Raw genomic sequence first — 13,149 nt, 5'->3', positions numbered from 1 at the left:
TTTAGTATTTCATCTTAAATATCTGGGTATTGCCGATGTTGTGACTTTGGATGTGCCTTATGATAGATCTGGTCTTTCTTCAGTTTTCCAGACACTTGTTGATCACTGAAGGAATAAGATCTCTGCATTTTGGCAGAAGGCAAAGTTCACATGTAGTATTCACAGAGTGATATGTCCAAAGCCCATGGATCTGCACTCTAAGGACTTCCTATGTGCTGATCAGCAATGCCACCACCTCCATGCCGACCATCAAAACAGGAGCTCCCTATGGCTGTGGGCTTGTATACTTAAGAGTCAAGTTCAGCTCCAACTTAATCTACAAATTTGCTGAGAACACCACCATTTTTATCCAAATAATTGGAAATGATGTCAGAATACAGGATGGAGATTAAAAACCTGGTTGGGTAGTCACCAAGATTGTTGATTTTTGGAAGGAGAGGGACCACATATTGATGGGACAGAGGTGGAGTGGGTTAGTACCTTCCAATTCCTGCAAGTCCATATTTCAGAAGACTTCTTCTGAAGCCAGCACATCAAGGCAACCACAAAGAAGGCACACCAAAACCATTACTTTCTAAGGAGTCTGGGGAGATTTGGGATATTGTTAGGTACTCTATCATACTTCTACAGGTGTACTGTGGAAAGTCTATTGTTTGGTTGCATTACAGCATTGGCTGGAAATTCAAGTGCTCAGGATCACAGAAGGCAGCAGAAATTAGCAAAAATACCCAGGTCAATCACAGGCTGTGATCTCCCATCCATTATAAACATGCTCAAAAAATCAACAGTATAAAGGACCCCCATCACGTTTTACCATTTTTTGTTGCTACCTTTGGGTAGAAGGTACAGAAGTTTGAAGCTCTTGGTTCAAGGACAGTTTCTTTCCAACAGCTATCAGGCTCTTGAACCTCCTTTTGTGGTACTAATTAAAGACTGCTCTAACAAAAGGACTGCACTACTGCAAGCCAGTTTTTTGCATTTGGATTATTGTTATGTATTTATCATCTTTTTAAATTAAATTAAGTTTATTATTCTGTTTTTTTTTTATCCAAATAACTGATCAGCTTCAGTAAGTAAGAATTTTGGTGTACATATACATTGGACAATGTGTATGACGATAAACTTAGTATTGCCATGCATTATTGTATGTATGACATTATGGGGCACTCAATGCATGTCTGTCCATGGCCTCATGCACTATTTCACCAAGACCATGCGTAAATTGGAGGAACAACTCTTGATTTTCTGTCTGGGCACTTTCCAGTCAGATGCCATTAACATCAACTTCTCTGGTTTCTGCTAGTCTGCACTCCATTCTCCCTCCCTCTTGTCTTCTTTTCCTCAGCTCTCCACCCCTTCCCACTTTGTTACCAAGCCATCCATCATCCCCCATTTGCTGCTGTGCGCTCCCTCCCTTCTCCACATATAACCCGCTGCCTTTGGAAATGCGCTACTCCCCTACCGCTACCCCCTTGCCTTTTGGTTCCAACGCCTGCCCCATACCTTGATGAAGGGCTCAAGCCTGAAACGTTGGTTTTGTACCTGCTGCATAAAGGGCACTGTTTGACCTGCTGAGTTTTTCCAGCATTGTGTTTTTACTTCAACCACGGTGCCTGCAGACAATAAACTCATTATCACTGTCTCTCTCAGGAATGGATTTTGATCACACTTAAAGCTATGGAATATCAGTGAGTAGGACATCAAACATGCGGTGCCTGCAGACAATAAACTCATTATCACTCTCTCAGGAATGGATTTTGATCACACTTAAAGCTATGGAATATCAGTGAGTAGGACATCAAACATGCTATAGTTTCAACATTCTCCGATAGAAAACTTCCCTATTCCTCAACATTGTGTAAATGAATGCCCCCTCCATCTTCTACAGAAAGGATGTGGCAATGTCTAGAACAAGGAGCAGGTCATGAGTGCAGCCATAACAAGCCCTTTTGTATTACAGACGATCAGAACAGCTTCAACAGGTAAAAGAGATAAAAGGACGCTTTGCCTTTCCCAACTCCCGGAGACCCCAAACCACTTTACAGCAGATTGTCTGCTTAACTGCCGTCATTGTTTTAACATCAAAACGAAAACAGAGAGCTTTAATTTGTGTGATTCAGTCGTAAGGAGAGAATAAAGGAACGAAGATCGCTTGGGACACCGGATCTATCTTCTTTAAAATAGCGACATAGAATCTTGTGCACCCATCCCTGAAGGTATTGAGGGGAAGAGTTTGCATTGAGCCCGAAAGGCAGAACTCCCACCCCGTGTCAGCCCTGAGTTTTGTGCTCAAGTTTCTGCGGAAATGAACTCAAGTCTTCACCTTCGGATTCAGATCAGGGAGAAGCAGCGGTGCCCCGAACTATTTCACCCCACTGAGTTGTCAAGTCTTTAAAAAAATTAGTACTAAAAACGCTCTTTTCAAATCAAGAGCGCACAGTTCTAAAAATAAAGTGCTTCGCAGGAAAACTTGGCTGGAAACTCCAAACTTCTTGTCATTGTTAATTGTTCTGCAATGCCCTCTGCATGTGTTCCCACTCTGTATGTTTCCTTCCATGGGCGTCCTGACGTCAGATTGCCTGCAAACTGAACGGCTGACACTTCCCCGGGCGCTTCGGTTCAGACAGCAGCTTGCCTGGGAGGGTGGAGCAGAGCCATCCCAGCGGAGCGCCCAAATGGCCAAGAGTCAGCCACGCCCCGAGACCAGGTAAAGACCGTGCGTCTGCCCGACCCCTTGGAAGGGGTAGGCCCTTCTGTGCACTTTGCGTTTGCTGGGTTAATTCCGAAAAGAACTCCGCTCTTGGTGGGTGAGAAGCGGCCTGGGCTCATCCGATGTTGCAATGTCAGTTTCCTGTTTTACGAAATCAGGGAAAGGAACAAAACGGAAGAAAGAGGCCACTGGACAGACAGCCGCTCAAAGGTCTGGGCTCTTCGTTATACCTGAGCTTGGTTTGGAGTTCCCCGAGAGGGTTAATAACGCAGAGCAACACAAACCAAGACTCCTTTTAAAAGTTGATTCAATCCAAGTTAATACAATAACTCTATCAAACAGGATAACGAATTAAAAAAGTTAATCTTTGATGAAACTGCGAAATACCGTGCATTGAAATGACCTACGTGGAATGTACACAGCTTTAATTCCTGTGATTTGGACTGCCAATATAACTCGTTTTGAAGCCGGACCCGCTCCATCTGTACAGGCGATCGATTCTGTTGGCAGCCTCTTAAAAGGTGCCTTTATCTTTCGCCCACGTACCTCTTTTGGAGGTTGCACCCGTGAGAATTGTACAGTCGGTGTCCAGGATTGGCTCAACCCAATTAGAGAGAAAAAATATCAACAAGTATCAGGATCTTGGAATATTTCCGACTCCATTGAATTTCCCCGTTAAAAATCTTGAGGGCCGACGCGATGTCAGAGTCCATACATGGCATTATATACAACCCTGGGATTCTTTTTTCCTACTGCCAGACTGAATTTCTACTTAGCAGTAGTAAACTGTACGCAAGAAAAAAAGATACTTCTACAAAAGAGAGAAATATAAACATAGAAAGAAATGTAAACGAACTGATTGAGCAAATACGGAGAAAAAAAATTCAATAATGCAAAGTGAGAGACCTTAAATGAGTCCCTGATTGAGTTTGTTGTGGAGGAGTCTGATGGTGGAGGGGTAGCAGCTGTTCCTAAACCTGGTGGTGCCAGTCTTGTGGTACCTGTACTCTTTCCTGATGGCAACAACAAGAACACTGCATATCCTGCAGAGCCCTTGATGTTTGCTGCTGCTCTCTGATGGGAGCATTCCATGTAGATTTTCTTAATAGTGGGAGAGTTTTGCCATGATCCACTACCTTTTGCAGGGCATTCTGCTCAGAGGCATTGGTGCCCCCAGACCAAGCCATGATGCAACCAGTCAGCATTCTTTTCACTATACATCTGAAGAAGTTTGCCAAGTTTTTCAATGTTATACTGAACTCCTGAGGAAGTGGAAGTGCTGATATACATCCTTCACAATGACATTATTATGTTGGATCCAGGAAAGGTCCTCCAGGATAGTGATTCCCAGGAATTTAAATTTGCTCTCCCTCTGCAGTTCTCATCTCCCAATGATCACTGGACTGTACACCCCTGGTTTTCCCTTCCTGAAGTTTGTATTCAGCTCCTTGGATCTGGTGACATTATGAGGTTGTTGTTGGTACACCATTCAGCCAAGTTTTCAATCTCCCTCCTATATGGTGATTCATTGCCCGTATTTTCAGTCCACTAGATTTCAGATTTATTGGCAGAGTGCATACATGACATCAATTACAAACCTGAGATTCTTTTTCCTGGGGGCGAGGCAGAATTACTACTTGTTGGCAGTGCAAAAACTACCTGATGTACATGTGTAAACAAATAAAGAAATGTAAACAATCTGACTGGTAGTAATACAGAAAGAAAAAAATCAATTAAGTACAAAATTAAGAGTCCTTAAATGAGTCTCTGAGTTTGTTGTTGAGGAGTCTGATGGTGGAGGGGTATCAACTGTTCCTGAACCTGGTGGTGTGAGTCTTGTGGCACCTATACCTCTTTCCTGAATACAGCAGCGAGGACTGAGCATGTCCTGGGTGGTGTGGATCCTTAATGATTGCTGCTGCTCTCCAACAGCAGTGTTCCCTGCAGATGTTCTCGATGTTGGGCAGATTCTTGCCTCTGATGTACTTCCTTTTGCAGGGCTTTTAATTCCCATACCAGAAAGTCATGCAGCTAGTCAACACTTTCCACCACATATGTGTAGAAATTTGTCAGGGTTTCCAATGTCATATTTTGTTTAAGTAACCCTGTGTTGTGGTGCATATCTATTGTTGCTAGTTTTTGGGGTCCTCTGGTCTCCGTAACATTACTGATTATGGTCTGGAGATGAGAAAATCCATGATCCAATTACTCAGTGGAGTATTAAGATGCAGGCCTTGAATTTTGTTGATTTATTTGAGGGGAGATGGTGTTAAATTCCAAGATGAAGTCCATAAAGAGCATCCTGATGTATGCATCTTTGCTGTCCTGGTGTTCCAGGGCTTTGTGTAGAACCAATGAGATGGCATCTGCTATAGACCTGTTGCTACAGTAGGCAAATTGGAATGGATCCATGTCGCTGCTCATGCAAGAGCCGGTATATTTCAACACCGGCCTTTCAAAACATTTCATCAGTGTTGATGAGTGCCACTGCAGAAAATCTAAGCTCAACATTTTTGTTTCAAATTCTAAAGAATTTAACTTTTGCCAGATTTTTGGAAAATGTACATTCCCAATGCTTATTCTGATCTCCTCATGAGGCGGCAGTAAGTTTCAATACCTCAAAGGGCTTGCAATTTAGGATCAGGTAGAACCTGCCAGTCAGTCCACACTGGGTGGGGGGGATGTACACTGGTAAGTCTCCAGCTGGCACCAATTCAAGTGGGGCCTACGAATGGTTTGATGCTGACACCAAGCTCTGGCCCATTTTCACCATTGGTCATGTTTTATCTAAACAAGATGTGAATTTCATACTAACCTTGATTTTTTTTAATATTATTGTTGTTAAACTGTTTGAAAAATAAACAAGATACTGGATGATGTGGAATTGTCATGCTTTTTCTGTGCTCATTACAATGTTCTCTCATTCCATTCCACATTACTTCCTTTGCTATTGAACATTTTTGGGGATCTCTTAGGAAACTGTAGTTACTGCCATTTGAAAGAGCAGACACAATTTACATGTGAATTTATTGCAAGGATGGATAATCTACAATTTCTAGAGTTCTTTCAAACAGCCAAAAAAAAACATGCAGTTAAACAGTGGATTAGTTTCACCAGTTGTGCTTCAGACTTCTCCAAGACAAATAGCCAGGTATTCAAATTGCAATCTCAAATGTAAGATGACCTCTCCTATTCAAATGCTGCAAGTATAGGCAATTCTGGGCTGAATTATCGGTCCTGTACTCCAGATGAAGGTATTAGAACCAAGTCCTGACAACTTGTTTTTTTTTAATCTCTGAGTGAATTATGAAGATATAAATAGCAAGAACAGTTCCACCTTCTTATCTATTTTTTAAAAATTTTTTTATTTTTCACACCATAAACCACACTGACCAAGATACATACATTTTCCTTTCAAATATATACAGTGTCATTTTCTCCCCACCCTCCCTACCTCCCCCCCATTCATTTAAAGTACAAAATCTAAGACACATTAAACCAGTCAAACAATGTTGTCATTCAATAAAAATAAACAAGAAGTTCCACTGAGTCAATTCTTTTCATTTCCTTCTCCTTTCGTTAATTTAGGTGGTAGATGTCCCCGGTAGGTTTTCTTTATTGTGTTTCATGTATGGCTCCCATATTTGTTCAAATATTTCAATATTATTTCTTAAATTATATGTTATTTTTTCTAATGGAATACATTTATTTATTTCTACATACCATTGTTGTATTCTCAAATTATCTTCCAATTTCCAGGTTGACATAATACATTTTTTTGCTACGGCTAGAGCTATCTTAACAAATCTTTTTTGTGCGCCATCCAAATCAAGTCCAAATTCTTTATTTTTTTATGTTACTTAGGAGGAAGATCTCTGGGTTTTTTGGTATATTGTTTTCTGTAATTTTATTTAATATCTGGTTTAGATCTTCCTAAAATTTTTCTACTTTCTCACATGTCCAGATTGCATGAATTGTTGTTCCCATTTCTTTTTTACAACAAAAACATCTGTCAGATACTGTTGGGTCCCATTTATTTAACTTTTGAGGTGTAATGTATAGCCTGTGTATCCAGTTATATTGTATCATACGTAACCTCGTATTTATTGTATTTCTCATCGTTCCAGAGCATAACTTCTCCCATGTTTCCTTCTTTATCTTTAAATCTTGTTCCCATTTTTGTTTGGTTTTACCATTTGTTTCCTCATTCTCCTTTTCTTGCAATTTAATATACATATTTGTTATAAATCTTTTGATTGTCATTGTATCTGTAATCACATATTCAAAGTTACTTCCCTCTGGTAACCTCAGACTACTTCCTAATTTGTCCTTCAAGTAGGATCTCAATTGGTAATATGCCAACACTGTATCTTGAGTTATATTATATTTATCCTTCATTTGTTCAAAGGATAATAATCTATTTCCTGAAAAACAATTTTCTATTCTTTTGATCCCTTTTTTCTCCCATTCTCTAAAGGAAAGGTTATCTATTGTAAAAGGGAATAACTGATTTTGCGTCATTATTAGTTTTGGTAATTGGTAATTTGTTTTATTCCTTTCTACATGAATCTTCTTCCAAATATTGAGCAGATGATGTAATACTGGAGAACTCCTACGTTGTACCAATTTTTCATCCCATTTATATAATATGTGTTCAGGTATCTTTTCCCCTATTTTATCTAGTTCTAATCTAGTCCAATCTGGCTTTTCCCTTGTTTGATAAAAATCTGATAGGTATCTTAATTGTGTGGCTCTATAATAATTTTTAAAGTTTGGCAATTGTAAGCCTCCTTGTTTATTCCATTCTGTTAATTTATCTAGTGCTATCCTCGGTTTCCCCCCTTTCCATAAAAATTTCCTTATTATTTTCTTTAACTCCTTGAAGAATTTCTCTGTCAAGTGTATTGGCAATGCCTGAAATAGGTATAGTATCCTTGGGAAAATGTTCATTTTAATATAGTTTATCCTTCCTATTAGTGTTAGTGGTAAATCTTTCCAATGCTCTAAATCGCCCTGTAATTTTTTTCATTAGTGGATAGTAATTGAGTTTATATAGATGGCCGAGATTTTTATTTATTTGTATACCTAGGTATCTTATTGCTTGCATTTGCCATCTGAATGGTGATTCCTTCTTAAATTTTGAGAAATCCGCATTATTCATTGGCATTGCTTCACCTTTATTTACGTTAATCTTGTAACCCGACACTTCTCCATATTCCTTCAATTTCTTATATAATTCTTTTATTGATAGTTCTGGTTCTGTTAAGTATACTATAACATCATCCGCAAATAGACTGATTTTATATTCCTTATCTTTTATTTTTATCCCTTTTATATTATTTTCTGTTCTTATCAATTCTGCTAGTGGTTCTATAGCTAACGCGAACAATAAGGGTGATAGTGGGCATCCCTGCCTTGTTGATCTGCTTAAATTAAATTGCTTTGATATATATCCATTTACTGTCACTTTCGCCAATGGCCCCTTATATAATGCTTTAATCCAATTAATATAATTCTCTGGTAAACTGAATTTTTGCAATACTTTGAATAAATAATTCCATTCTACTCTGTCAAAGGCCTTCTCTGCATCTAAAGCAACTGCTACTGTTGGCGCTTTACTCCCTTCTACTGCATGAATTAAGTTAATAAATTTACAAATATTGTCTGTTGTGCGTCTTTTTTAAATAAATCCAGTTTGGTCTAGATTTACCATTTAAGGTACATAATCTGCTAATCTGTTTGCTAATAGTTTAGCTATTATCTTATAATCTGTGTTAAGTAATGATATTGGTCTATATGACGCTGGTGCGAATGGATCTTTCCCTTGCTTTAGTATTACTGTAATTATTGCTGTTTTACATGAATCTGGTAAGCTTTGTGGTTTGTCAATCTGGTTGATTACTTCCAGGAGGGGAGGAATTAATAAATCTTTAAATGTTTTATAGAATTCTATTGGGAATCCATCCTCTCCTGGTGTTTTATTATTTGGTAGTTTTTTTTATTATCTCTTGTATTTCTACTATTTCAAATGGTTCTGTTAATTTATTTTGTTCCTCTATTTGTAATTTTGGTAGTTCAATTTTAGTTAAAAATTCATCTATTTTGCCTTCTTTCCCTTCGTTTTCAGTTTGGTATAATTGTTCATAGAATTCTCTAAAGTTTTCATTAATCTTCGTTGGATTATATGTGATTTGTTTATCTTTTTTCCTTGATGCCAATACCATTTTCTTAGCTTGTTCTGTCTTAAGCTGCCATGCTAGAATTTTATGCGTTTTTTCCCCTAGTTCATAATATTTCTGTTTTGTCTTCATTATGTTCTTCTTCACCTTATATGTTTGTAGTGTTTCATATTTTATTTTTTTATCTGCCAATTCTCTTCTTTTAGTTGTATCTTCCTTCATTGCTAATTCTTTTTCTATATTTACTATTTCCCTTTCCAACTGCTCTGTTTCCTGATTGTAGTCCTTCTCCATCTTGGTTACATAACTTATTATTTGCCCTCTAATGAACGCTTTCATTGCATCCCATAGTATAAACTTATCTTTCACTGATTCTGTATTTATTTCAAAGTACATTTTAATTTGTCTTTCAATTAATTCTCTAAAATCCTGCCTTTTAAGTAGCATGGAGTTTAATCTCCATCTATACATTCTTGGAGGGATGTCCTCTATCTCTATTGTCAATATCAAGGGTGAATGGTCCGATAATATTCTAGCTTTATATTCTGTTTTTCTTACTCTATCTTGCATACGAGCTGATAACAGGAATAGGTCTATTCTTGAGTATATTTTATGTCTACTCGAATAATATGAATATTCCTTTTCCTTTGGGTGTTGTTTCCTCCATATATCTAAAAGTTGCATTTCTTGCATCGATTTAATTATAAATTTGGTTACTTTGTTCTTTCTGTTAAATTTTTCCCCAGTTTTGCCCATATTTGAATCCAAATTAAGATTGAAATCCCCTCCTATTAATATGTTCCCTTGTGTGTCTGCTATCATCAAAAAGATATCCTGCATAAACTTTTGATCTTCTTCTTTAGGTGAATATACATTAAGTAGATTCCAAAACTCCGAATATATCTTACATTTTATCATTACATATCTCCCTGCTGGATCTATTATTTCCTCTTCTATTTTAATTGGTATATTTTTACTGATTAATATAGCTACTCCTCTTGCTTTTGAATTATACAACGCTGCTGTTTCATGTCCTACCCAATCTCTCTTTAATTTCTTGTGCTCCAATTCAGTTAAATGTGTTTCTTGCACAAATGCTATATCATTTTTTTCTTTTTTCAGTAAATTTAGCAGTTTCTTCCTTTTGATTTGGTTATGTATTCCGTTAATATTTAAAGTCATATAGTTCAACGTAGCCATTTCATACTTTGTTTATCTTCCCTTTCCGTTTCTCCATCATCACCTTTCCTTCTTATCCATTTCTGTTTCCTTGTTTTGAACACTTTATAAGACAACATTTCTAAAACATCAAACATTTTCCTTATTTTCCTACTTAAAACTTCTTTAACCCCATTCTCCCCTCCCCCTCCTGAGTTGCCCTTTATCCCTTGCCGGGCAACCACATCTCCCCTCTTCATTTGGATTTGCGAATTCACTCGCAAGCGTCAACTGATTTTGCAGTGACCGTAACTCCTCCCCACCCAGCCCCCCCCCCCCGGAAAAGATTTCAATTATCATATATAACGAAGGTCACTCTTTTAATTCCCTCCTTATCCCCTCTATTCCCTTTCATTCCCTTATTAATTCTTATCTATACTCTATATATTTTCTTCTAAATACAGATACACTCATGTATACACACATATACATACACACCTATATATATATATATATATATATCTTTCTTCTTCTTTGGCTTGGCTTCGCGGACGAAGATTTATGGAGGGGGTAAAAAGTCCACGTCAGCTGCAGGCTCGTTTGTGGCTGACAAGTCCGATGCGGGACAGGCAGACACGATTGGAGCGGTTGCAAGGGAAAATTGGTTGGTTGGGGTTGGGTGTTGGGTTTTTCCTCCTTTGCCTTTTGTCAGTGAGGTGGGCTCTGCGGTCTTCTTCAAAGGAGGTTGCTGCCCGCCAAACTGTGAGGCGCCAAGATGCACGGTTTGAGGCGTTATCAGCCCACTGGCGGTGGTCAATGTGGCAGGCACCAAGAGATTTCTTTAGGCAGTCCTTGTACCTTTTCTTTGGTGCACCTCTGTCACGGTGGCCAGTGGAGAGCTCGCCATATAACAGGATCTTGGGAAGGCGATGGTCCTCCATTCTGGAGACGTGACCCATCCAGCGCAGCTGGATCTTCAGCAGCGTGGACTCGATGCTGTCGACCTCTGCCATCTCGAGTACTTCGACGTTAGGGGTGTAAGCGCTCCAATGGATGTTGAGGATGGAGCGGAGACAACGCTGGTGGAAGCGTTCTAGGAGCCGTAGGTGATGCCGGTAGAGGACCCATGATTCGGAGCCGAACAGGAGTGTGGGTATGACAACAGCTCTGTATACGCTTATCTTTGTGAGGTTTTTCAGTTGGTTGTTTTTCCAGACTCTTTTGTGTAGTCTTCCAAAGGCGCTATTTGCCTTGGCGAGTCTGTTGTCTATCTCATTGTCGATCCTTGCATCTGATGAAATGGTGCAGCCGAGATAGGTAAACTGGTTGACCGTTTTGAGTTTTGTGTGCCCGATGGAGATGTGGGGGGGCTGGTAGTCATGGTGGGGAGCTGGCTGATGGAGGACCTCAGTTTTCTTCAGGCTGACTTCCAGGCCAAACATTTTGGCAGTTTCCGCAAAGCAGGATGTCAAGCGCTGAAGAGCTGGCTCTGAATGGGCAACTAAAGCGGCATCATCTACAAAGAGTAGTTCACGGACAAGTTTCTCTTGTGTCTTGGTGTGAGCTTGCAGGCGCCTCAGATTGAAGAGACTGCCATCCGTGCGGTACCGGATGTAAACAGCGTCTTCATTGTTGGGGTCTTTCATGGCTTGGTTCAGCATCATGCTGAAGAAGATTGAAAAGAGGGTTGGTGCGAGAACACAGCCTTGCTTCACGCCATTGTTAATGGAGAAGGGTTCAGAGAGCTCATTGCTGTATCTGACCCGACCTTGTTGGTTTTCGTGCAGTTGGATAATCATGTTGAGGAACTTTGGGGGACATCCGATGCGCTCTAGTATTTGCCAAAGCCCTTTCCTGCTCACAGTGTCGAAGGCTTTGGTGAGGTCAACAAAGGTGATGTATATATATATATATATATATATATATATATATACATATACACACATACATATAGTTCGTGGTCATTTTTACTCTCATTACATGTCTTCATCTCTCTGCTTGTTTTGTAGTTGTTCTGCAAATTTTCGTGCTTCCTCTGGATCCAAGAATAGTCTGTTTTGTTGCCCTGGAATAACTATTTTAAGTACCGCTGGGTACTTTAACATAAATTTATATCCTTTTTTCCATAAGATTGTTTTTGCTGTATTGTACTCCTTCCTCTTCCTCAGGAGTTCAAAACTTATGTCTGGATAGAAAAAAATTTTTTGACCTTTGTATTCCAGTGGCTTTTTGTCTTCTCTTATTTTCTTCATTGCTTTCTCCAATATATTTTCTCTTGTTGTATATCTTAAAAATTTTACTAGAATGGATCTTGGTTTTTGCTGCGGTTGTGGTTTCGGGGCTAACGTTCTATGTGCCCTCTCTATTTCCATCTCTTCCTGTAATTCTGGTCTTCCTAGGACCCTGGGGATCCAATCTTTTATAAATTCTCTCATATTCTTGCCTTCTTCATCTTCCTTAAGGCCCACTATCTTTATATTATTTCTTCTATTATAGTTTTCCATTATATCCATCTTCTGAGCTAACAGCTCATGTGCCTCTTTAACTTTTTTATTAGATTCTTCTAATTTCTCTTTTAAGTCCTCTACTTCCATTTCTACGATTATTTCTCATTCTTCCACATTTTCCACTCTTTTTCCTATCTCTGATATGACCATTTCTATTTTATTCATTTTTTCTTCTGCATTCTTAATTCTTCTTTTTATCTCATTAAATTCTTGTAATTGCCATTCTTTCACTGATTCCATATATTCTTTAAAAAAAGATATATCTATTGTCTTGCCTTTCTCTTCTTCTTCCGTTTCTTTCTGTTCTTCTTCTTCTTCTTCCTCTGGGTTGACCATCTGTTGTTTCCTTGTTTTCTTTTTACCCTCTTCTTTCTTGTTGTCATTATTTTCCATGCTCTGCACCTGTTGCTGTGTTGCAGGTGTCTCTCTCAGCTTTGGAGATCGACTCCGCAGCTGTCCCCCCCCTCCCGTCAGTGTGTTTTTTGTCATGCGCAGTTGCGCACTTTTACTCGGCTCTGCAAGCCATTTTTGTAGTCCCTAGCCCGGGACTTCCACTGACCTGAGGGAGCGGGCTTCTCTCTCTGCGGCGGGCCTC

The 13,149-nt window shown here is 39.1% G+C and overlaps 1 protein-coding gene across 2 annotated transcripts in view; it reads left to right on the top strand.

Moving 5' to 3' along the window:
- Positions 1–2,572: 2,572 nt before the first annotated feature.
- Positions 2,573–13,149, top strand: part of hacd4 (3-hydroxyacyl-CoA dehydratase 4) — a 30,653-nt gene continuing 20,076 nt past the window's right edge. The window contains exon 1 of one of the 2 annotated variants that reach the window (XM_069926785.1): positions 2,573–2,707. In XM_069926785.1, the coding sequence (XP_069782886.1) occupies positions 2,676–2,707 (32 nt within the window). In that variant the 5' untranslated portion in view covers positions 2,573–2,675. The other variant, XM_069926792.1, reaches the window with a different exon arrangement.

Source organism: Narcine bancroftii, chromosome 1 (genome assembly GCF_036971445.1).
Source record: "Narcine bancroftii isolate sNarBan1 chromosome 1, sNarBan1.hap1, whole genome shotgun sequence".
Taxonomy (NCBI): Eukaryota; Metazoa; Chordata; class Chondrichthyes; order Torpediniformes; family Narcinidae; genus Narcine; species Narcine bancroftii.
The sequence above is the reverse complement of the archived record's forward strand: the minus strand, read 5'-3'. Positions and strand labels throughout refer to the sequence as shown.